A 25,457-nucleotide genomic window follows, 5' to 3' on the forward strand; every position below is an offset into this window, starting at 1 on the left:
GTAACAACAGGAGATCAACTAATCTGATGGTTTATCCTTGTAGGTTTTCCCTAGCGATCAAGCTTAGTTTAGCCAGGAGGTGAATGTAATCTCCTGTTAGTAGCGTTTTAAGACATCCAGCGCTAACCTGCAGGAGGTTAAGTTCTGCCTGTTCGTTGCAAAGCAGGTTAAGTTCTGCGTGTTCGTTGCATTCAAGCCTCAGAGGTGTTGATTTAACCATGTTTGTGTGTGCTCTCTCTCTCTCTCTCAGGTCAATGCTGACTTTTTAAAGATTGAGAAGTTCACTCTGGAGGGAATCGGAATGGTATTCGAGGCTAAGGCACACCTCAAGTTGCACTTTGACCCCTCAAACAACTGTGTAAAGGACATTTACCCTGCCGACCACCTTATCCTAGAGAGATATACAGGGTTATCAGAACGTCACACCAGGGTGAGCCTACACAAAACACAGCCCTTATTTTAACTATTTCTAAAATTCCCTATGGAAAAAATGTATGGTGGAAAAACCATTGGAACCATTTCCCTGTTTGACCGCTAGGTTTTATGGGTATTACGACTCTTAATGTGGTACTCTATATGTGAGCACGTTATATGATCCCATTGGTTTAATTTAGCTGTTGTGTTCATATTAGTGTTGTATACTGCGCTATGTTAATTGCAGAACTGAATACTCAGTGTATTCTTCTTGCTGAATTGGAGTCAATGATAATGAATTAACGAAAGATAATGACTTGCCTGTATAAAACAAAAGGTAGAACTGCTTGCCTGTGAATTCTTCAATAGACTTTATTGATTCATTTCAAATGCAATGCAGGAATTCTTTCTTTGGGATAGACAATAATGTGATTTGTTAAGCATGGGACTAGAACTAGGCTTAATCTGTCTCTGGGAAACTGGTCCTATATGTCCAAATCAATTGAGTGACAGGTTTAGAAGACTTTAACATGTATCATTGATATGCAGTTCTTGATGTCAATGATTAACATACAGCTTAAAATGATAAACCACGATGACCAGTAAAATCAAGCTTTATATTTATCCACCATTATCTTCACCCATCAATGTGACAATGTTTTAAGATTCATTGGACAATAAATATCTGGTGAGAGATGTTGGAGTATGTTGTTTTAATTCACTGTGTAATAATACTGGAATGTGATGATGACAGAGCTGACATCATGCTAGTCCTTGTGTTGTTGTGGTGGAGGTGAAGTACATCACCAGAGAGAGAAAGAGAAGGAGGGGGTTGTTATTCAGACAGAGGAGAGGGTCTTCAGCAGGGCGTCAGACCTCCTCACCTCTATCAGGCTGCACCACGGTGGGCTCACTGCTCTGGGAGGGCAGCTTGCCCCCCTCACACGGGTAGCGGGGCCTCTGGAGCTGTGATGTCACAACAGGAAGCTCCTGCCTTTCCCAGTCGCCCTGGCACAAAACAAACACAGAAGCAGTCAGTCAGGCAAGGTGTGTGTGTGTGTGTGTGTGTGTGTGTGTGTGTGTGTGTGTGTGTGTGTGTGTGTGTGTGTGTGTGTGTGTGTGTGTGTGTGTGTGTGTGTGTGTGTGTGTGTGTGTGTGTGTGTGTGTGTGTGTGTGTGTGTGTGAACTTCATTGTACTGTGAAGACCTTAACTGTACTGTGAACTTTTGACTTGTTTTGCGTGATGGTTAAGCGCACATTTGAACTGTTGAACTGTGTGTTTGATCATGTGTGGTGGTATGTGTTTCTGTGCAGTGTTTCTCTATGAGAATATGCCCTATACAGTAGAGTTAGTCTCCTGTCACCAGGTCCCTATACGGTAGAGTTAGTCTCCAGTCACCAGGTCCCTATACGGTAGAGTTAGTCTCCTGTCACCAGGTCTATACGGTAGAGTTAGTCTCCTGTCACCAGGTCCCTATACGGTAGAGTTAGTCACCAGGTCCCTATACGGTAGAGTTAGTCTCCAGTCACCAGGTCCTTATACGGTTTAGTTAGTCTCCAGTCACCAGGTCCCTATACGGTAGAGTTAGTCACCAGGTCCCTATACAGTAGAGTTAGTCTCCTGTCACCAGGTTCCTATACGGTAGAGTTAGTCACCAGGTCCCTATACAGTAGAGTTAGTCTCCTGTCACCAGGTCCCTATACAGTAGAGTTAGTCTCCAGTCACCAGGTCCCTATACGGTAGAGTTAGTCTCCTGTCACCAGGTCCCTATACGGTAGAGTTAGTCACCAGGTCCCTATACGGTAGAGTTAGTCTCCTGTCACCAGGTCCCTATACAGTAGAGTTAGTCTCCAGTCACCAGGTCCCTATACGGTAGAGTTAGTCTCCTGTCACCAGGTCCCTATACGGTAGAGTTAGTCACCAGGTCCCTATACGGTAGAGTTAGTCTCCAGTCACCAGGTCCCTATACGGTAGAGTTAGTCACCAGGTCCCTATACGGTAGAGTTAGTCTCCTGTCACCAGGTCCCTATACGGTAGAGTTAGTCTCCTGTCACCAGGTCCCTATACAGTAGAGTTAGTCTCCAGTCACCAGGTCCCTATACGGTAGAGTTAGTCTCCAGGTCCCTATACGGTAGAGTTAGTCTCCTGTCACCAGGTCCCTATACGGTAGAGTTAGTCTCCTGTCACCAGGTCCCTATACAGTAGAGTTAGTCACAAGGTCCCTATACGGTAGAGTAAGTCACCAGGTCCCTATACATTAGAGTTAGTCTCCTGTCACCAGGTACCTATACGGTAGAGTTAGTCTCCAGGTCCCTATACAGTAGAGTTAGTCACCAGGTCCCTATACAGTAGAGTTAGTCTCCAGGTCCCTATACAGTAGAGTTAGTCACCAGGTCCCTATACAGTAGAGTTAGTCACCAGGTCGCTATACGGTAGAGTTAGTCACCAGGTCCCTATACAGTAGAGTTAGTCTCCAGTCACCAGGTCCCTATACAGTAGAGTTAGTCTCCAGTCCCCTATACGGTAGAGTTAGTCACCAAGTCCCTATACGGTAGAGTTAGTCTCCTGTCACCAGGTCCCTATACGGTAGAGTTAGTCACCAGGTCTATACGGTAGAGTTAGTCTCCAGTCACCAGGTCCCTATACAGTAGAGTTAGTCTCCAGGTCCCTATACGGTAGAGTTAGTCACCAGGTCCCTATACGGTAGAGTTAGTCTCCTGTCACCAGGTCCCTATACGGTAGAGTTAGTCACCAGGTCCCTATACGGTAGAGTTAGTCTCCTGTCACCAGGTCCCTATACGGTAGAGTTAGTCTCCAGTCACCAGGTCCCTATACAGTAGAGTTAGTCACCAGTCACCAGGTCCCTGTACGGTAGAGTTAGTCTCCAGTCACCAGGTCCCTATACAGTAGAGTTAGTCACCAGGTCCCTATACGGTAGAGTTAGTCTCCTGTCACCAGGTCCCTATACGGTAGAGTTAGTCTCCTGTCACCAGGTCCCTATACGGTAGAGTTAGTCACCAGGTCCCTATACGGTAGAGTTAGTCTCCTGTCACCAGGTCCCTATACGGTAGAGTTAGTCTCCTGTCACCAGGTCCCTATACGGTAGAGTTAGTCTCCAGTCACCAGGTCCCTATACAGTAGAGTTAGTCACCAGGTCCCTATACAGTAGAGTTAGTCACCAGGTCCCTATACGGTAGAGTTAGTCTCCTGTCACCAGGTCCCTATACAGTAGAGCTAGTCACCTGTCACCAGGTCCCTATACAGTAGAGTTAGTCACCAGGTCCCTATACAGTAGAGTTAGTCACCAGGTCCCTATACAGTAGAGTTAGTCACCAGGTCCCTATACAGTAGAGTTAGTCTCCAGTCACCAGGTCCCTATACGGTAGAGTTAGTCTCCAGTCACCAGGTCCCTGATACAGTAGAGCTCCCAAGTGGCACAGCGGTCTAAGGCACTGCATCTCAATGCAAGAGTCGTCACTACAGTCCCTGGTTTGAATCCAGACTGTATCACATCCGGCTGTGATTGGGAGTCCCATAGGGCGGTGCACAATTGGCCCAGCGTCGTCCGGGTTTGGCTGGGGTAGGCCGTCATTGTAAATAAGAATGTGTTCTTAACTGCCTAGTTAAATAAAGTTTAAATAAATAAATAAATACATATAGAGTTCATCTCCAGTCATCAGATGATTGGCTGGCATATTGCCCTCTGAACACGGGGACCTGGTTGGCAGGTCAGCACAAGTCAGTAAGAGATCAATGGCCGCAGGTGAGGATACCATGGTAAATTTAACACTCACTAAATGCCTCCCTCACCTTCCACTATCCTTGTCTGTTACTGTCCCAGCAGCCATCAGCCAGTCCAGTCAGCCGCATACACACCTCTCCAGCCAGCCATGCTCTCACCCAGACTACTGGTGAATGATTTCAGACTGACAGCGATGGTGGAGGAGGGTTGTTATGTTGGTGCTCATATACGGTATCAGGGCCAGTCTGAGAGCAGAGTAGCAGTAAACTGTTACCGTAAATGAACAGAACAGACTGCACCCTGCAATCTATACTCCCATTTCGTTTAATGGTGACGCAGCATGCGCTGCGCAAACTCTTTTTAAAATTTGATGAATATCGTTTTGGATTTCCAGCAGCAGCTCAGAGTGTGTATGTACCGGTACTGTACTAGACTGTCCTGTACTATACTCACAGGGAAGAGCTTGGTGAAGGGCTGGTAACAGGCCATGGAGATGGGAGAGGTGTTGTAGAGAGTTCAGCACCTCTCCACTGTTCTGTACTATACATAACTATACTCTACTGTATTGTCCTGTACTATACAGAACTATACTCTACTGTACTGTCCTGAACTATACATAACTATACTCTACGGTACTGTCCTGAACTATACATAACTATACTCTACTGTACTATACATAACTATACTCTCCTGTACTGTCCTGTACCATACATAACTATACTCTACTGTACTGTCCTGTACTATACACAACTATACTATACATAACTATACTCTACTGTACTATACATAACTATACTCTATTGTATGGTCCTGTACTATACATAACTATACTCTACTATCCTGTACTATACATAACTATACTCTACTGTACTGTCCTGTACCATACATAACTATACTCTACTGTACTATACATAACTATACTCTACTGTACTGTTCTGTATTATACATAACTATACTATACTGTACTGTCCTGTACTATACATAACTATACTCTACTGTACTATACATAACTATACTCTACTGTACTGTCCTGTACTATACACAACTGTACTCTACTGTACTGTCCTGTATTATACATAACTATACTCTACTGTACTGTCCTGTATTATACATAACTATACTCTACTGTACTATACATAACTATACTCTACTGGACTGTCCTGTATTATACATAACTATACTCTACTGTACTGTCCTGTACTATACATAACTGCAGTCTACTGTTCTGTCCTGTACTATACATAACTGTACTCTACTGTACTGTCCTGTACTATACACAACTATACTCTACTGTACTGTCCTGTATTATACATAACTATATTCTACTGTACTGTCCTGTACATAACTGTACTGTGCTGTGCTATATTATAACTGTACTATACTATCCTGTACTCCAACTGTAGTCTACAGTCCTGTACTATAACTGTACTCTACTGTCCTGTACCATAACTCCACTCTATTGTCCTTTACTATATTATAAACATACTGTACTGTACTGACCTGTACTATACTATGCTGTACTGTCATGTACTATGCTATAACTATACCGTACTGTCTTGTAATATACTACACCTGTACTCTACTGTCCTGTACTATACCTGTACTCTACTGTCCTGTACTAAACTATAACTGTACTCTACTGTCCTGTACTATACACAACTATACCTGTACTCTACTGTCCTGTACTATACAATCAAATCAAATTTTATTAGTCACATGCGCCAAATACAACAGGTGTAGAGCTTACAGTGAAATGCTTACTTACGAGCCCCTAACCAACAATGCAGTTTTAAAAAATACGGATAAGAATAAGAAATAAAAGTAACAAGTAATTAAAGTGCAGCATTAAAATAACAATAGCGAGACTATATACTGGGGGTACCGGTTCAGAGTCAATGTGCGGGGGTATCAGTTAGTTGAGGTAATATGTACATGTAGGTAGAGTTATCAAAGTGACTATGCATAGATGATAACAACAGAGAGTAGCAGTGGTGTAAAAAAGGGGGAGGGGGGTGTGATGCAAATATTCTGGGTAGCCATTTCATTAGGTGTCCAGGAGTCTTCAGGAGTCTTGAACCTAGACTTGGCGCTCTGGTACTGCTTGCCGTGCAGAAGCAGAGAGAACAGTCTATGACTAGGGTGGCTGGTGTCTTTGACAATGTTTAGGGCCTTCCTCTGACACCGCCTGGTATAGAGGTCCTGGATGGCAGGAAGCTTGGCCGTTTGCACTACCCTCTGTAGTGCCTTGCGGTCGTAGGCCGAGCAGTTGCCATACCAGGCAGTGATGCAACCAGTCAGGATGCTCTCGATGATGCAGCTGTAGAACCTTTTGAGGATATGAGGACCCATGCCAAATCTTTTCAGTCTCCTGAGGGGAATAGGTTTTGTCGTGCCCTCTTCACAACTGTCTTGGTGTGCTTGGACCATGTTAGTTTGTTGGTGATGTGGACACCAAGGAACTTGAAGCTCTCAAACTGCTCCACTGCAGCCCCGTCATTGAGAATAGGGGCGTGCTCGGTCCTCTTTTTCCTGTAGTCCACAATCATCTCCTTTGTCTTGATCATGTTGAGGGAGAGGTTGTTGGCCTGGCATCACACGGCCAGGTCTCTGACCTCCTCCCTATAGGCTGTCTTGTCGTTGTCGGTGATCAGGCCTACCATTGTTGTGTCATCTGCAAACTTAATGATAGTGCCTGGTTGTGCAGTCATGAGTGAACAGGGAGTACAGGAGGGGACTGAGCACGCATCCCTGAGGGGCCCCTGTGTTGAGGATCAGTGTGGCGGATGTGTTGTTACCTACCCTTACAAACTGGGGGTGGCCCGTCAGGAAGTCCAGGATCCAGTTGCAGAGGGAGGTGTTTAGTCCCAGGGTCCTTAGCTTAGTGATGAGCTTTGAGGGCACTATGGTGTTAAATGAGGAGCTATAGTCAATGAATAGCATTCTCACATAGGTGTTCCTTTTGTCCAGGTGTGAAAGGGCAGTGTGGAGTGCAATAGAGATAGCATCATCTGTGAATCTGTTGGGGCGGTATGCAAATTGGAGTGGGTCTAGGGTTTCTGGAATAATGATGTATATGTGACGCATGACCAGCCTTTCAAAGCACTTCATGGCTATGGACGTGAGTGCTACAGGTCGATCGTCATTTAAGCAGGTTACCTTAGTGTTCTTGGGCACAGGCACTATGTTGGTCTGCTTAAAATATGTTGGTATTACAGACTTGGATAGGGAGAGGTTGAAAATGTCAGTGAAGCCACTTGCCATTTGGTGAGTGCATGCTCAGAGTACACGTCCTGGTAATCCATCTGGCCCTGCGACCTTGTGAATGTTGACCTGTTTAAAGGTCTTACTCACATTGGCTGCGGAGAGAGTGATCACACAGTTGTCTGGAACAGCTGGTGCTCTCATGCATGTTTCAGTGTTATTTGCCTCGAAGCGAGCATAGAAGTAGTTTATCTCGTCTGAGAGGCTTGTGTCACTGGGCAACTCTCGGCTGTGCTTCCCTTTCATAGTCTGTAATGGTTTGCAAGCCCTGTCACATCCGACAAGCGTAAGAGCCGATGTAGTACGATTCAATCTTAGTCCTGTAATGACACTTTTCCTGTTTGATGGTTTGTCAGAGGGCATAGCGGGATTTCTTATAAGCTTACGGGTTAGAGTCCCGCTCCTTGAAAGTGGCAGCTCTAGCCATTAGCTCAGTGTGGATGTTGCCTGTATCCATGGCTTCTGGTTGGTGTATGTATGTACAGTCACTGTGGGGACAACGTCGTCGATGCACTTATTGATGAAGCCAATGACTGATGTGGTGTACTCCTCAATGCCATCGGAGGAATCCCAGAACATATTCCAGTCTATGCTAGCAAAACAGTCCTGTAGCTTAGCATTTGCTTCATCTGATCACTGTTTTATTGATCTAGCCACGGGTGCTTCCTGATTTAATTTTTGCTTGTAAAGCAGGAATCAGGAGGATAGAATTATGGTCAGATTTGCCAAATGGAGTGCAAGGGAGAGCATTGTATGCTTCTCTGTCTGTGGAGTAAAGGTGGTCCAGAGTGTTTTTTCCTCTGGTTGCACATTTAACATGCTGATAGAAATTTGGTAAAAACAGATTTAGGTTTCCCTGCATTAAAGTCCCCGGCTACTAGGAGCGCCTCCTCTGGGTGACCGTTTTCTTGTTTGCTTAGGGCGGAATACAGCTCATTCAATGCTGTCTTAGTGCCAGCCTCTGACTGTGGTGGTATGTAAACAGCTATGAAAAATACAGATGAAAACTCTCTAGGTGGATAGTGTGGTCTACAGCTTATCATGAAATACTGTACCTCAGGCGAGCAATAGCTTGAGACTTCCTTAGATATCGTGCACCAGCTGTTATTTACAAAAATACATAGTCCGCCGCCCCTTGTCTTACCAAATGCAGCTTTTCTATCCTGCAGGTGCAGCGTACAAAGCTTTATGTAACTTTATGTACAAAAATAAGTTACAAACAGGGCAAATAAAAAAACACAATCGGTTGGGGACACTTAAAACGACTGCCTTCTTCTCCGGCGCCATATTTAAAATATTTACTATAACTGTACTCTACTGTCCTGTACTATACCTGTACTCTACTGTCCTGTACTATACTCACAGGGAAGAGCTTGGCAGAGGACTGGTTACAGGCCATGGAGATTGGAGCGGTGTTGTAGAGAGAGTTGAGCACCTCTCCACTGAAGGAGTCCCAGGACAAAGAGGAGAACTGGTCCGTCACGCTGGTCTGACCACAGCTACACACATCACCACCCTGGAACCTGAGAGGAGGAGAGGGGAGGGGGAGGGGAGGGAGGAGGGTGAGGTAGGGGGAGGGAGAGAGGAGGGAGCAGGGGAAGGATGAGAGGATAGTGAAGGAGGATTGGTAGAGGGGAGGGAAGAGGCAGCAGGGGGAGGATGAGAGGACAGTGAAGGAGGGTGAGGGAGGATGAGACATTGAATGTCCAAGCATGGTCATGCTCATGTTAGTACTCCCTCATAGACAGAGCTTGTTGTAAAAACAAATAAGGAGCATACGGAGAACCAGGTTTATGTGAATGAATATGGAATGGGAGGTAGATAATCTATGAAAGAACTGGAATCTATCAAATACCATTACCTGTATCCTTTCTAATCCCCTTTTATACTGTGCCTTCAGAAAGTATTCAGATCCCTGGACTTTTTCCACATTTTCTTATGTTTCAGCCTTATTCTAAAATGGATTAAATAAAAAATCCTGAGCAATCTACACACAATACTAATGACAAAGCAAAAACAGGTTTTTAGATTTTCTGCAAATGTATTAAAAATAAAAAACAGATATGAACATAAGTATTCAGACCCTTTGCTATGAGACTCAAAATTGAGCTCAGGTGCATCCTGTTTCCATTGATCATCCTTGAGATGTTTCCACAACTTGATTGGAGTCCACGTGTGGTAAATTCAATTGATTGGACATGATTTGGAAAGGCACACACCTGTCCATATAAGGTCCCACAGTTGACAGTGCATGTCAGAGCAAAAACCAAGCCATGAGGTCAAAGGAATTGTCCGTAGAGCTCCGAGACAGGATTGTGGGAAGGGTACCAAAGATTTCTGCAGCATTGAAGGTCCCCAAGAACACAGTGGCCTTCATCATTCTTAAATGGAAGAAGTTTGGAACCACCAAGACTCTTCCTAGAGCTGGCCGCCTGGCCAAACTGAGCAATCAGGGGAGAAGGGTCTTGGTCAGGGAGGTGACCAAGAACTTGATGGTCACTCTGTCAGAGCTCTAGAGTTCCTCTGTGGAGATGGGAGAACCTTCCAGAAGAACAACCATCTCTGCAGCACTCCACCAATCAGGCCTTTATGGTAATGTGGCCAGACGGAAGCCACTCCTCAGTAAATGGCACATGACAGCCCGCTTGGAGTTTGCCAAAAGGCACCTAAAGACTATCAGACCATGAGAAACAAGATTCTCTGGTCTGATGAAACCAAGATTTAACTCTTTGGCCTGAATGCCAAGCGTCACGTCTGGAGGAAACCTGGAACCATCCCTACGGTGAAGCATGGGGGTGACAGCATCATGCTATGATGCTATGGGGATGTTTTTCAGGGGCAGGGACACTAGTCAGGATTGAGGGAAAGATGAACGGAGCAAATTACAGAGAGATCCTTGATGAAAACCTTGTCCAGAGCTCGGTTCACATTCCAACAGGACAACGACCCTAAGCACACAGCCAAGACAATGCAGGACTGTCTTCGGGACAAGTCTATGAATGTCCTTGAGTTGCCCAGCCAGAGCTCGGACTTGAACCCGATCGAACATCTCTGAAGAGACCTGAAAATAGCAGTGCAGCAACGCTTCCCATCCAACCTGACAGAGCTTGAGAGGATCTGCAGAGAAGAATGGGAGAAACTCCCCAAATACAGGTGTGCCAAGCTTGTAGCGTCATACCCAAGAAGACTCGAGGCTGTAATCGCTGCCAAATGTGCTTCAACAAAGTACTGAGTAAAGGGTCTGAATACTTATGTAAATGTGATATTTCAGTTTTTTTTATTTATACATTAGCAATAAAAATGTAAAACTGTTTTTGCTTTGTCATTATGGGGTATTGTGTGCAGATTGATGAGGGGGGAAAAATGGAATCAATTTTAGAATAAGGCTGTAACCTAACAAAATGTGGAAAAAGTCAATGGGTCTGAAAACTTTCTGAAGGCACTGTATACACTGACTGTACAAAACATTAAGAACTATTTTCTTGACATAGACTGACCAGGTGAATCCAGGTGAAAGCTATGATCTATTATTGATGTAAATTGTTAAATCCACCAGTCAGTGAAGATGAATGGGAGGAGATAGGTTAAAGAAGCATTTTCATGCCTTGAGACAATCGAGACATGGATTCAGAGGACAAATGGGCAAGACAAAAGATTTAAGCACCTTTGAACGGGGTATGGTAGTCACTGCCAGTCGCACTGGTTTGAGTGTGTCAAGACCTGCAACGCTGCTGGGTTTTTCAATCTAAATAGTGTCCCGTGTATCAAGAATGGTTCACTACCCAAAGGATATCCAGCCAACGGCAGGCCAGTGGTCGAAAATGGGTTATTAATGAAAGAGAACAAAGGAGGCTGACACATTGTGCAGGGCTATAGAAGGGCTACAGTTAGTCAACTGACAGTCCAACATTGGTGCCCAAAGAGCCATAAAATAATGCAAACTCATTGTACCTTGACATGAATGGGGTAATGGCAGCCGACGACCGTATAGAGTTCCACTTCCTTCAGGAAAAAACAAGAAACTGTGGTTGCAGTGGGCTATGGAAAAATAAACACTGGAGAATTGGAAAAACATTGGCTGGTCCGATGAATCCCACTTCCTGCTGTTTCACGCTTAACTAGAGTATGGAGAAAACCCTGAGTACATGCATCCATCATGCCATGTGTCAACATTGCAGGCTGGTACCCAGGGTTGGGGAGTAACAGATTACATGTAAGGGATTACCAAAAAAACGGTAAATGTAATCCGTTACCTTACCAGCAAATTCTTTTTTTATCAGATTACCGATACTTTTGAAAAACTAGTCTGAGATATGGCTTTTTCTTTGCAACTCTGCCTAGAAGGCAAGCATCCCGGAGTCGCCTCTTCACTGTTGACATTGAGACTGGTGTTTTGCAGGTAGTATTTAATGAAGCTGCCAGTGGAGGACTTGTGGGGAGGCGTCTGTTTCTCAAACTAGACACTCTAATGTACTTGTCCTCTTGCACAGTTGTGCACCGGGCCCTCCCACGCCTCTTTCTATTTTGGTTAGAGACAGTTTGCACTCTTCTGTGAAGGGAGTAGTACACATCGGTGTATGAGATCTTCAGTTTCTTGGCAATTTCTCGCATGGAATAGCCTTCATATCTCAGAACAAGAATAGACTGACGAGTTTCAGAAGAAAGTTCTTTGTTTCTGGCCATTTTGAGCCTGTAATCTAACCCACAAATGCTGATGCTCCAGATACTCAACTAGTCTAAAGAAGGCCAGTTTTATTGCTTCTGTAATCAGCACAACAGTTTTCAGCTGTGCTAACATAATTGCAAAAGGGTTTTCTAATGATCAATTAGCCATTTAAAATGATAAACTTGGATTAGCTAACACAACGTGCCATTGGAACACAGGAGCGATGGTTGCTGATAATGGGCCGCTGTACACCTATGTGTATTATTTAATTTGACTTTTTTTTTTGCCTTTCTTCCAAAAACAAGGACATTTCTAAGTGACCCCAAAATTTTGAACAGTAGTGTATATCCACTGATTCTTGAAGAATATAACTTAAATGCCTCATGACCTTAGTTCAATTGACACATTCCATGAGAACCCGAAATATAAGCTTGTTTTTCTCCAATGTTTATAAATATTGTAAATGTAAACAAACACTGTATAGCCTCATAACATGGTTAAAACAATACTTTGATATCATGGATGGTCAGTCCTTGCATCCGTAGCTCTGTCTATAAACCTCAGAGTGGTTACATTTCTCCAGGCCCTTCACTCAGCTTTTTACCAAAATAGAGGCGGGGCAACCGTTTTGTTTTTGTTTCATCTATGAATTTTCACTTTAAACAGATGCATATTATTAAGATATCAAAGGGTCACCAACAAAAAGGCAAACAATAGGCCAATAGCAAATGCAGCATATGGCATTAATTTTTCACATGTAAATAGCAGTTTTCAGTAGTGCTCAAAGCATGCCATTCCATGAGCACAAAATCATAAACAACAGAGTAGGGCTGGCTAATAAGTCCTTAGTTTTGGGGTTATACTCAGGTTAAACAATTTGGCTAATCTATACTTCCATATTTCCAAGTCCTATTCCTGATGATCAAGGGGTATAACATTTATTGGAATGACTGGAATTCTGATGGACTTTGGTTTTTAATGTAAAGTTACAATGTAATCGTATTATTATATGTAGTAGAGAGCGATGGGTTAGAAGAAGCCTACATAACCAAACCATAAAGTAAAAGTTTACATCCATATATGGCCAGCTATGTCAACTTTAACATTGATTTATACTGCAATAGATGCCATTCAATTGATAAACTACATTTTTATCTTCTTCTAATGCCTCTTAAGGGGAAAGTCATCTAAAAGTAAAGGAATGTAATCAGATTACGTTACTGATTTTGGGTAATCCAAAAATTGCCTTACTGATTACAATTTTGGACAGGTAACTAGTAACTGTAACGGATTACATTTAAAAAGTAACCTACCCAACCCTGCTGGTGCCAGGTGGTGGTGTGGGGTGTGTTTTCATGGCGCACATTGGGCTCCTTTATAAAAGTGGAGCAACGTTTGAATGCCACAGGATACCTCATTGTCAATCAGGTGCATCCCTTCATGGCAGCAGTGTACCCATCTGCAAAAGTATTTTTTTCAGCAGGATAATGGTCCTTGCCACAAGGTTAGGATTGTCCAGGAATGGTTCCATATACATGACAGTGAATTCAGCTTACTGCAGTGGCCTGCCCAGTCACCAGATCTCAATCCAACTGAGCATCTGTGGGATGAGATGGAACGAGCTGTTGTGTGTAGATTGGTGAGGATAATTTTTTTTTAATCCATTTTAGAATAAGGCTGTAACGTAACAAAATGTGGAAAAGGTCAAGGGGTCTGAATACTTTCCGAAGGCACTGTATATAGTTTATTTCCTAATCGTGCTGGATTCCAATTATATCGGCCAATCTACCAATCACTCTAATCTTAATTCCAACCCTCAGATGTCCACAGACTAACCCATCTTTACCCATTTTACTCTTTCCTTTTGCAATACATCCCTCTATTTTACTGTGGTGTCTTACGAGGGTCTTGAACCTCTCCATTTGTACCATTTCTATTGAGATTTCCCTGAAAATAAATACTTTACCAATGAGTAAAATCCTATTTCCTTTTGATTGTGAATTTTCAGATCTCCTAACAATACTGTTTGTAGGTCCATCTGAACACAGACATTATGACTTCATAACCATCAAAGGACAGTACCAAGAGAGATTATCCATTCATTCTGTTTCCTCGTGGCAGTCTGCACAGTCTGACTGTTCAATGCCCCGTATATAGATTTTTACATTTTTTGTGGCGATAATTTAATAATTTTCTTTATATTGAATAGTTCGGATTGATGCGTACATTGCTGTTTTTGTATATCAGTTCATAAACACGATTCCATGGTATTGGGACATCACAAATTTGTTCCCAAACTGTCTTTGAATTTTATGTGACATAGCTGTCACACCTCTGGACCTTGTGTTGGTGATTGTTTTATATAAGGAATGGAATGAGTCGTTTTCTTCTGCTGGTTCGTGTGACATCTGTGTGGATTTAATCTGCTGAACAATAACAGCTGTTTGATGAGGAGAATCTTGATTGTTCTCCAGAGATTGATTCTCTAATGGTAGCTGAGTCAGCAAAAACCGGAAATGAAGACGCAGTGTGTGTCTGGTTAAAGATGACAGCTAGCTCTTCTTAATAAAGAGGATGGGTGTTACCTAGAAATGAAGTTATCCTGTGCGTGTGTTACCTGCAGATGAAGCTACAGTACTGTGTGTGTGTGTGTGTGTGTGTGTGTGTGTGTGTGTGTGTGTGTGTGTGTGTGTGTGTGTGTGTGTGTGTGTGTGTGTGTGTGTGTGCACGCGCACACCCCTCCCCCAAGTTGGTGTGCCCATCACAGGAGGTTGGTGGCACCTTAATTGGGGAGGATGGGCTCATGGTAGTGGCTGGAGCAGAATTAGTGGAATGGTATCAAAAACATCAGGGAATCGTATCAAAAACATCAGGGAATCTATCATATCAAAAACATCAGGGAATCTATCATATCAAAAACATCAGGGAATCGTATCAAACACATCAGGGAATCGTATCAAAAACATCAGGGAATCGTATATCAAAAACATCAGGGAATCGTATCAAAAACATCAGGGAATCGTATCAAAAAATGCCATTTCATTGGCTCCATTCCAGACATTATTATGAGCCGTCTTCCCCTTTACCAGCCTTCTGTGGTGCCCGTGTACTGTATATTACCTGTTGATGAAGCTGAAGTACTTCTGCAGGTATCCAGGGTCAACGTTACTCTTACAGAGCTCTAGTTGAGTTCTGGGGTAGTAGTGTACATAGTTCACACACATCTCCTCCATGATCCCAAAGCCTCCCTGGATTAAAATGAGGAGAGAGAGACAGAGAGAGGTTAGAGAGAGAGGTTAGAGAGAGAAGTTAGAGAGAGAGAGAGAGAGAGAGAGAGAGAGAGAGAGAGAGAGAGAGAGAGAGAGAGAGAGAGGGATACTTCAACTGGTGACTATCCAGGAAAATACAGAAAAAGGAGCTCTCCATTGCTGGGTAAATCTGATAGATTTATTGACAGGACAAGTAAACAATCAGCTTACATTTCCGCATCAATCGTTTTCTTCAGCGCTTTGAGTAGGAAAAGGGTGGGAGGCACCTATATACCCTCTCAGGGGAGTGTCCCGCTCATCATGTCAATCAAACATGTCAATAACATCAATACTGTCAGTAGTGGCAACTACACAGGTTATTCAAGCAAGATTATGATCATCAGTCAAGATTCCTCTCATACATTCCAGACTCCTCCCACACATTCCAGACTCCTCTCATACATTCCAGACTCCTCTCATACGTTCCAGACTCCTCCCATACATTCCAGACTCCTCTCATACGTTCCAGACTCCTCCCATACATTCCAGACTCCTCTCATACGTTCCAGACTCCTCCCATACATTCCAGACTCCTCTCATACATTCCAGACTCCTCTCATACGTTCCAGACTCCTCCCATACATTCCAGACTCTTCTCATACGTTCCAGACTCCTCCCATACATTCCAGACTCCTCTCATACGTTCCAGACTCCTCCCATACATTCCAGACTCCTCTCATACGTTCCAGACTCCTCTCATACGTTCCAGACTCCTCTCATACGTTCCAGACTCCTCCCAATACATTCCAGACTCCTCTCATACATTCCACATTCCTCCCATACGTTCCAGACTCCTCTCATACGTTCCAGACTCCTCTCATACGTTCCAGACTCCTCTCACACATTCCAGATTCCTCTCATACATTCCAGACTCCTCCCACACATTCCAGACTCCTCTCATACGTTCCAGACTCCTCTCACACATTCCAGACTCCTCTCATACATTCCAGACTCCTCCCACACATTCCAGACTCCTCTCATACGTTCTAGACTCCTCTCACACATTCCAGACTCCTCTCATACGTTCCAGACTCCTCCCATACATTCCAGACTCCTCCCACACATTCCAGACTCCTCCCAATACATTCCAGACTCCTCCCATACATTCCAGACTCCTCCAACACATTCCAGACTCCTCCCACACATTCCAGACTCCTCCCACACATTCCAGACTCCTCTCATACGTTCCAGACTCCTCCCACACATTCCAGACTCCTCCCATACGTTCCAGACTCCTCCCAATACATTCCAGACTCCTCCCATACATTCCAGACTCCTCCCACACATTCCAGACTCCTCCCATACGTTCCAGACTCCTCCCAATACATTCCAGACTCCTCTCATACATTCCAGACTCCTCTCATACATTCCAGACTCCTCCCATACATTCCAGACTCCTCCCACACATTCCAGACTCCTCCCATAAGTTCCAGACTCCTCCCAATACATTAAAGACTCCTCTCATACATTCCAGACTCCTCTCATACATTCCAGACTCCTCCCATACATTCCAGACTCCTCCCATACATTCCAGACTCCTCCCACACATTCCAGACTCCTCCCATACGTTCCAGACTCCTCCCAATACATTCCACACTCCTCTCATACATTCCAGACTCCTCTCATACGTTCCAGACTCCTCCCATACATTACAGACTCCTCCCACACATTCCAGACTCCTCTCACACATTCCAGACTCCTCCCACACATTCCAGACTCCTCTCATACATTCCAAATGCCTCCCATACATTCCAGAGTCCACCCATACATTCCAGACTCCTCCCCATACATTCCAAACGCCTCCCATACATTCCAGACTCCTCCCCATACATTCCAAATGCCTCTCATACATTCCAGACTCCTCCCCATACTTTCCAAACGCCTCCCATACATTCCAGATTCTTCCCTATACATTCCAGACTCCTCCCTATATATGTACATTCCAGACTCCTTCCCTATACATATACATTCCAGACCCTGTCCATACATATACATTCCAGACCCCTCCCTATACATTCCAAATGCCTCTCATACATTCCAGACTCCTCCCCATACATTCCAGACTCCTCCCATACATTCCAGACTCCTCCCCATACATTCCAAACGCCTCCCATACATTCCAGACTCCTCCCCATACATTCCAAATGCCTCCCATATGTTCCAGACTCCTCCCATACATTCAAAAAGACTCTCATACATTCCAGACTCCTCCCCATAAATTTCCCTGTGGCTCAGTTGGTAGAGCATGGTGATTGCAGCGCCAGCATGGTGTGTGCAACGTCAGCATTGTGGGTTCGATTCCCACGGGGGGCCAGTACAAAAAAATGCATGAAATGAAATGTATGCATTCACTACTGTAAGTCGCTCTGGATAAGAGCGTCTGCTAAATGACTAAAATGTAAATTCCAGACTCCTCCCATACATTCCAGACTCCTCCCCATACATTCCAAATGCCTCTCATACATTCCAGACTCCTCCCCATACATTCCAGACTCCTACCCATACATACCAGACTCCTCCCCATACTTTCCAAACGCTTCCCATACATTCCAGACTCCTCCCACACATATACATTCCAGACTCCTCCCCATACATATACATTCCAGACTCCTCCCCATACATATACATTCCAGACTCCTCCCCATACATATACATTCCAGACCCCTCCCCATACATATACATTCCAGACTCCTCCCCATACATATACATTCCAGACTCCTCCCTATACATATACATTCCAGACTCCTCCCCATACATATACATTCCAGACTCCTCCCCATGCATATACATTCCAGACTCCTCCCATACATATACATTCCAGACTCCTCCCCATACATATACATTCCAAATGTCTCTCATACATTCCAGACTCCTCCCCATACATACCAGACTCCTCCCATACATATACATTCCAGACTCCTCCCCATACATATACATTCCAGACCCCTCCCCATACATATACATTCCAGACTCCTCCCCATACATATACATTCCAGACCCCTCCCCATACATATACATTCCAGACTCCTCCCATATATATACATTCCAGACTCCTTCCCATACATATACATTCCAGACTCCTTCCTATACATATACATTCCAGACCCCTGTCCATACATTCCAGACTCCTCCCCATACATACCAGACTCCTCCCATACATATACATTCCAGACTCCTCCCCATACATACCAGACTCCTCCCATACATATACATTCCAGACTCCTCCCCATACATATACATTCCAAATGCCTCTCATACATTCCAGACTCCTCCCCATACATACCAGACTCCTCCCATACATATACATTCCAGACTCCTCCCCATACATATACATTCCAGACCCCTCCCTATACATTCCTGACTCCTCCCCATACATATACATTCCAGACTCCTCCCCATACATATACATTCCAGACTCCTCCCCATACATATACATTCCAGACCCCTCCCTATACATTCCAGACTCCTCCCCATACATATACATTCCAGACTCCTCCCCATACATATACATTCCAGACTCCTCCCCATACATATACATTCCAGACTCCTCCCCATACATATACATTCCAGACCCCTCCCTATACATTCCAGACTCCTCCCCATACATATACATTCCAGACTCCTCCCCATACATATACATTCCAGACCCCTCCCTATACATTCCAGACTCCTCCCCATACATATACATTCCAGACTCCTCCCCATACATATACATTCCAGACCCCTCCCTATACATTCCAGACTCCTCCCCATACATATACCTTCCAGACTCTTTCCTATACATATACATTTCAGACCCCTGTCCATATATATACACATTCCAGACTCCTCCCCATATATATACATTCCAGACTCCTCCCCATACATATACATTCCAGACTCCTCCCCATACATATACATTCCAGACTCCTCCCCATATATATACATTCCAGTCTCCTCCCCATACATATACATTCCAGACTCCTCCCCATAGATTCCAGTCTCCTCCCCATACATTTCCGACTCCTCCACATACATCCCACTTGAATTGCAAAAGACAGATATCAACATTGAAAAAATGTATTTACCAAAACAGATGAGATAGACAGCCATTCATTCAAACCTTTTGGCTCAATGCAATCTAAGCAGACAATCCAAAGTATCTCTCTCTGTAACAATTTCCTCACTATATTGCAACTTCTGGAGGAAAGAGAAACTTTCTCAATTCTCCCTCCATGCCCTCATCATAACCCCAAAAACACTGAGGACAGTGTGTGAATATGTGTGTTTCTATTTGTGCATGTGTCTGTTCGTGCAATTGTACGTGCGTAAGAGTGAGTGTTTGCCCACTGCTGTCCACTGCTCTCAGCATCAGAGGAGAGGAGGAGAGAGCAGCATTACCATCATCATCATCATCATCATCATCATCCTCCAGCCCAGAGCCTCCTTCTCACTGTGTCTGACCCCAGATTACTGAGATCTGGGCTGGGCAGTAGAGCCGCTCTAAGCCCTGTCTGTCTGTGGTAGGAGGATAGACCCACATTAACACATTAAGCTGGTTGGCTAAAGTTACTAGATAGAGGCTTCAAACACAGCCACTGCTGTGAGAGCATCGGAACCGTTATGTATCATGGGTAGATTGTGATTAACTGACTATTCTATAAATAGTATTGAGTTATTTCTGAAGGTGGTTTGTAGATCAGTCAGTCTAGACTCGCCTTCAAGTGCATGTGTGCATGTATGCACGTTTGCGGTCTGCATAACCATTTGCTATATTACATGGCTGCACTTGTAGTGAAAACTAAACATACTCACCACTGTAGGCTGGCTCCTGTCCTCTGTGTTGTATGTACACTTCGTCAAGAGGACGTCACCCTGTTGGGGACACACACACACTCAAATCAGGCAATGTTCTGCCAATGTTTTACACGTATCTTCCTAGAGGGTAACAACAAGTTACCATGGTTTACAGAATATTTACTTTGTTCCTTTTTATTTTTAAACAGGCAACTCTGCATCTCTGTTGTTCTGCAGCAGAGCAGTGACAGACGGTAGTTGTAGTAGTACTGTGTATCATCTCTGTTGTTCTGCAGCAGAGCAGTGACAGACGGTAGTTGTAGTAGTACTGTGTATCATCTCTGTTGTTCTGCAGCAGAGCAGTGACAGACTGTAGTTGTAGTAGTACTGTGTATCATCTCTGTTGTTCTGCAGCAGAGCAGTGACAGACGGTAGTTGTAGTAGTACTGTGTATCATCTCTGTTGTTCTGCAGCAGAGCAGTGACAGACTGTAGTTGTAGTAGTACTGTGTATCATCTCTGTTGTTCTGCAGCAGAGCAGTGACAGACGGTAGTTGTAGTAGTACTGTGTATCATCTCTGTTGTTCTGCAGCAGAGCAGTGACAGACGGTAGTTGTAGTAGTACTGTGTATCATCTCTGTTGTTCTGCAGCAGAGCAGTGACAGACGGTAGTTGTAGTAGTACTGTGTATCATCTCTGTTGTTCTGCAGCAGAGCAGTGACAGACGGTAGTTGTAGTAGTACTGTGTATCATCTCTGTTGTTCTGCAGCAGAGCAGTGACAGACGGTAGTTGTAGTAGTACTGTGTATCATCTCTGTTGTTCTGCAGCAGAGCAGTGACAGATGGTAGTTGTAGTAGTACTGTGTATCATCTCTGTTGTTCTGCAGCAGAGCAGTGACAGACGGTAGTTGTAGTAGTACTGTGTATCATCTCTGTTGTTCTGCAGCAGAGCAGTGACAGACGGTAGTTGTAGTAGTACTGTGTATCATCTCTGTTGTTCTGCAGCAGAGCAGTGACAGACGGTAGTTGTAGTAGTACTGTGTATCATCTCTGTTGTTCTGCAGCAGAGCAGTGACAGACGGTAGTTGTAGTAGTACTGTGTATCATCTCTGTTGTTCTGCAGCAGAGCAGTGACAGACGGTAGTTGTAGTAGTACTGTGTATCATCTCTGTTGTTCTGCAGCAGAGCAGAGACAGACTGTAGTTGTAGTAGTACTGTGTATCATCTCTGTTGTTCTCGTCTTGTTCCACCCTCAGTCATCTTCTCTTCCTCAGGTCTGTAATAGTCCCTTCTTTCTCTCACTGCCCCTGTTCCCTTTACTGGATGTTATTCCATAGACAAAACACACCGTACTGTGTGGTATCTTATCCCACCTGCTGAGACAGCTGTGACAGTAGAAAGAGGAGCATACTTACAGGCAGCACTGTCACCATCTTCCTCAGCATTCTGATTATCTGGAGGAGGAGACAACATTCACATCGATTGAATTGCTTTCAAAACACAATGATCCAGTGGAAAATGTTAGTAGAGGTGCTGACTAACGGCGAGTAAACTGTAAGAAATAAGAAGAAGAAATAATAATAAAGAGATTCGTACTCACTCTATACAGTATAAACTCCCAGTCATTTACTGGGTAAAACACCAACATTTCACTCTATACAGTATAAACTCCCAGTCATTTACTGGGTAAAACACCAACATTTCACTCTATACAGTGTAAACTCCCAGTCATTTACTGGGTAAAACACCAACATTTCACTCTATACAGTATAAACTCCCAGTCATTTATTGGGTAAAACACCAACATTTCACTCTATACAGTATAAACTCCCAGTCATTTATTGGGTAAAACACCAACATTTCACTCTATACAGTGTAAACTCCCAGTCATTTACTGGGTAAAACACCAACATTTCACCTTCACCCTGAAGAAGTCACTGTGATGCTGAAACGTTGATGGTGTTTTACCCGATAAATTACTGGCAGCGTGTATATACAGAGTGTAACTCTCTTTATTTATTTTTATAAAACACAATGATCTGGCTGTGATTTCTTGTTTTGAAGTTGCTTAAAGTTGTCTGGTATCTAGATTAGTCAGAAGATATGAGCTGGATACAAGGAAGAGTGTTGTACAGGCAGGAGGTTAGAAGATATGAGGAAAATAGTTCTAATACATGCAGAGAGAGTCTCAATAGAAAGTCTTACATGACACTTTTTTGTATTGCTAGGTATTACTACACTGTTGGAGCTAGAAACACAAGCACTTCGCTGCACCTGCGTTAACATCTACAAATATGGTTGCATCTAGACTATTTAGAGAAAGGATATGAATACAGATCAGTTAGAGAAAGGATATGAATACAGGTCAGTTAGAGAAAGGATATGAATACAGGTCAGTTAGAGAAAGGATATGAATACAGGTCAGTTAGAGAAAGGATATGAATACAGATCAGTTAGAGAAAGGATATGAATACAGATCAGTTAGAGAACGGATATGAATACAGATCAGTTAGAGAAAGGATATGAATACAGGTCAGTTAGAGAACGGATATGAATACAGGTCAGTTAGAGAACGGATATGAATACAGATCAGTTAGAGAAAGGATATGAATACAGATCAGTTAGAGAAAGGATATGAATACAGATCAGTTAGAGAAAGGATATGAATACAGATCAGTTAGAGAAAGGATATGAAAACAGATCAGTTAGAGAAAGGATATGAATACAGATCAGTTAGAGAAAGGATATGAATACAGATCAGTTAGAGAAAGGATATGAATACAGGTCAGTTAGAGAAAGAATATGATTACAGATCAGTTAGAGAAAGAATATGAATACAGGTCAGTTAGAGAAAGGATATGATTACAGATCAGTTAGAGAAAGAATATGAATACAGGTCAGTTAGAGAAAGGATATGAATACAGGTCAAGGGAGAGTTGTGTTGTTCTGCAGCAGCAAACCAGATGTGTGTGTCTTGCCTCACTGAACCTTGGAGAGTTTAGTAGTACATTAACAGAGGAGAGAGAGAGAGAGCTCTGTGTGTGCGTGTGTGTTTGTTGGTGCATACAGTATGTACCCAGAGGGGTTACCTGATAGTGGGTGCTGAAATGCTTATCCTCCTGTACCACCTTCACCTCTCTTCCACCCCTCACCAGGACCGTCCTCACCCCTCTCCCCGCCAAGTGAGTGTGCAGCTGGGACGCAAAGATGTTGATCCCCCCTGGAGGAAGGGCCTGGTGGAGGTCATGAGAGGAATTGGACACGTTCAGAAAGGTACATTTACGATATTCTAACTCCTGTCAGTTTCATTTGTACTGAGATATTGTACTGTAGTTCTAGCCATGTAAGTAGAAATATTATCTGATTACAATAAGACAAAGGGGGTCATTTATGCTCATGACAAGTATTACAATGCCTTACAACCACATGTTAGTGCATTATACCTGGGGGTTTAAATAAAATGTTACCAGCATGGTTCCATTGTTATTGAAGGTCCAGGAGTGGTTCCAGTCCTGTATCTACAGTAGACATCCCTGAGGGATATTGTAACCTACCAACAGTCTGTCTATACATTTTCTAAGGATTTATATTAGAAGGATATTGTACTAACAGTTTGTGTAAACGTTTTCTAAGGATTTATGTTAGAAGGATATTGTACTAACAGTTTGTGTAAACGTTTTCTAAGCATTTATGTTAGAAGGATATTGTACTAACAGTTTGTGTAAACGTTTTCTAAGGATTTATGTTAGAAGGATATTGTACTAACAGTCTGTGTACACTTGGACGTGCAGAATCCTGTGAGATGGAAGTTCTGTTCTCTGGGTGGTATGGCCATGACCGGGGTGTAGACCAGCCCAAGCTCCATGATGCCCGCGTCGTACCTCCTTAAGCTGGGGGTGTGGTAGAGACGCACCCCAGAGTTGTCCTTACGGCCTGCATGGGGACACAGCACAACCAGAACCTGTCAGAGAGGAGGGGACACAGGAAGGAGGAGAGGTAGAGGGAGGGGCAGAGTCTTGATGGAGGAGGCGAGACTGAAGGGAGGTAAGTGGGGGAAGAAAGGGGGTAGAGGGGGAAGGAAAGGGGAGATAGAAGGGGAGTAGGGAGGGAGGGAAGGAAGAAGAGGAGTGGGGTAGGGGATAACAGATGAGAGAAGGATGGGGTTTAGGAAGAAGGGGTAGAGGGCGTGATGGATGACATAGAGAGGGGAGAGATGAAGACGGGTGTTGAGCAGAAGGAAGATGGAAGAAGCAGGGGAGTTATTGGGAGACTATAGAGCAGAGCTATACAACTGGTACTTCTGGTTTTCATTCTCTGCCTCCAATCAGGGAACACCGGGTGGGTGGACTGTTAACAATCAGTGACAGTAATTGATCAATTTACCACCAGGTAGAAAATAAAACGAGCAGTACTACATTGCTGAGGGGTGGTAATTGAATAGCCCAGCTCTAAGGTTCTCAGGGGTAGAATAGTATATAACTCTGTGATGGGCAGGTCGTTTTACCTGATATGAGAAGTGGGTTGTGGTAGTGTACCTCTAGGCGAAGGAACCTGGAAGACGCTGGTCCTCCTAGAGGCAGCCCTGCATCAGCTGGGTAGTAGAAAGACTACACACGCACACACACACACAGGTGTGTTATTTTATCACTGAGCATCATGTTATTTTATCACTGAACATCATGTTATTTTATCACTGAACATCATGTTATTTTATCACTGAACATCATGTTATTTTATCACTGAACATCATGTTATTTTATCACTGAACATCATGTTATTTTATCACTCAACATCATGTTATTTTATCACTGAACATCATGTTATTTTATCACTGAACATCATGTTATTTTTATCACTGAACATCATGTTATTTTTTCACTGAACATCATGTTATTTTATCACTGAACATCATGTTATTTTATCACTGAACATCATGTTATTTTATCACTGAACATCATGTTATTTTATCATTGAACATCATGTTATTTTATTGTTGAACATCATGTTATTTTATCACTGAACATCATGTTATTTTATCACTGAACATCATGTTATTTTTGTCGCTGAACATCATGTTATTTTTATCCCTGAACATCATGTTATTTTATCATTGAACATCACATTATTTTATCATTGAACATCACATTATTTTTTATAATTTAACGTCATGTTATTTTTATCACTGAACATCATGTTATTTTATCACTGAACATCATATTATTTTATCACTGAACATCATATTATTTTATCACTGAACATCATATTATTTTATCACTGAACATCATGTTAT

At 43.4% G+C, this 25,457-nt stretch overlaps 1 protein-coding gene across 1 annotated transcript in view; it reads right to left on the bottom strand.

Moving 5' to 3' along the window:
* Positions 1–768: 768 nt before the first annotated feature.
* LOC115149420 (dopamine beta-hydroxylase (dopamine beta-monooxygenase)) overlaps positions 769–25,457 on the bottom strand; it is a 39,213-nt gene continuing 14,524 nt past the window's right edge. The window contains exons 5-12 of the mRNA XM_029692260.1: positions 24,672–24,774; positions 23,934–24,100; positions 23,257–23,400; positions 21,583–21,621; positions 20,187–20,246; positions 15,205–15,332; positions 8,782–8,941; positions 769–1,422 (exon numbers count right to left, since the gene is read on the bottom strand). Coding sequence (XP_029548120.1) covers positions 1,285–1,422; positions 8,782–8,941; positions 15,205–15,332; positions 20,187–20,246; positions 21,583–21,621; positions 23,257–23,400; positions 23,934–24,100; positions 24,672–24,774 — 939 coding nt within the window. The 3' untranslated portion in view covers positions 769–1,284. The remainder of the gene's footprint in view (positions 1,423–8,781; positions 8,942–15,204; positions 15,333–20,186; positions 20,247–21,582; positions 21,622–23,256; positions 23,401–23,933; positions 24,101–24,671; positions 24,775–25,457) is intronic.

The sequence above is a fragment of the Salmo trutta genome, chromosome 15 (genome assembly GCF_901001165.1).
Source record: "Salmo trutta chromosome 15, fSalTru1.1, whole genome shotgun sequence".
Classification (NCBI taxonomy): domain Eukaryota; kingdom Metazoa; phylum Chordata; class Actinopteri; order Salmoniformes; family Salmonidae; genus Salmo; species Salmo trutta.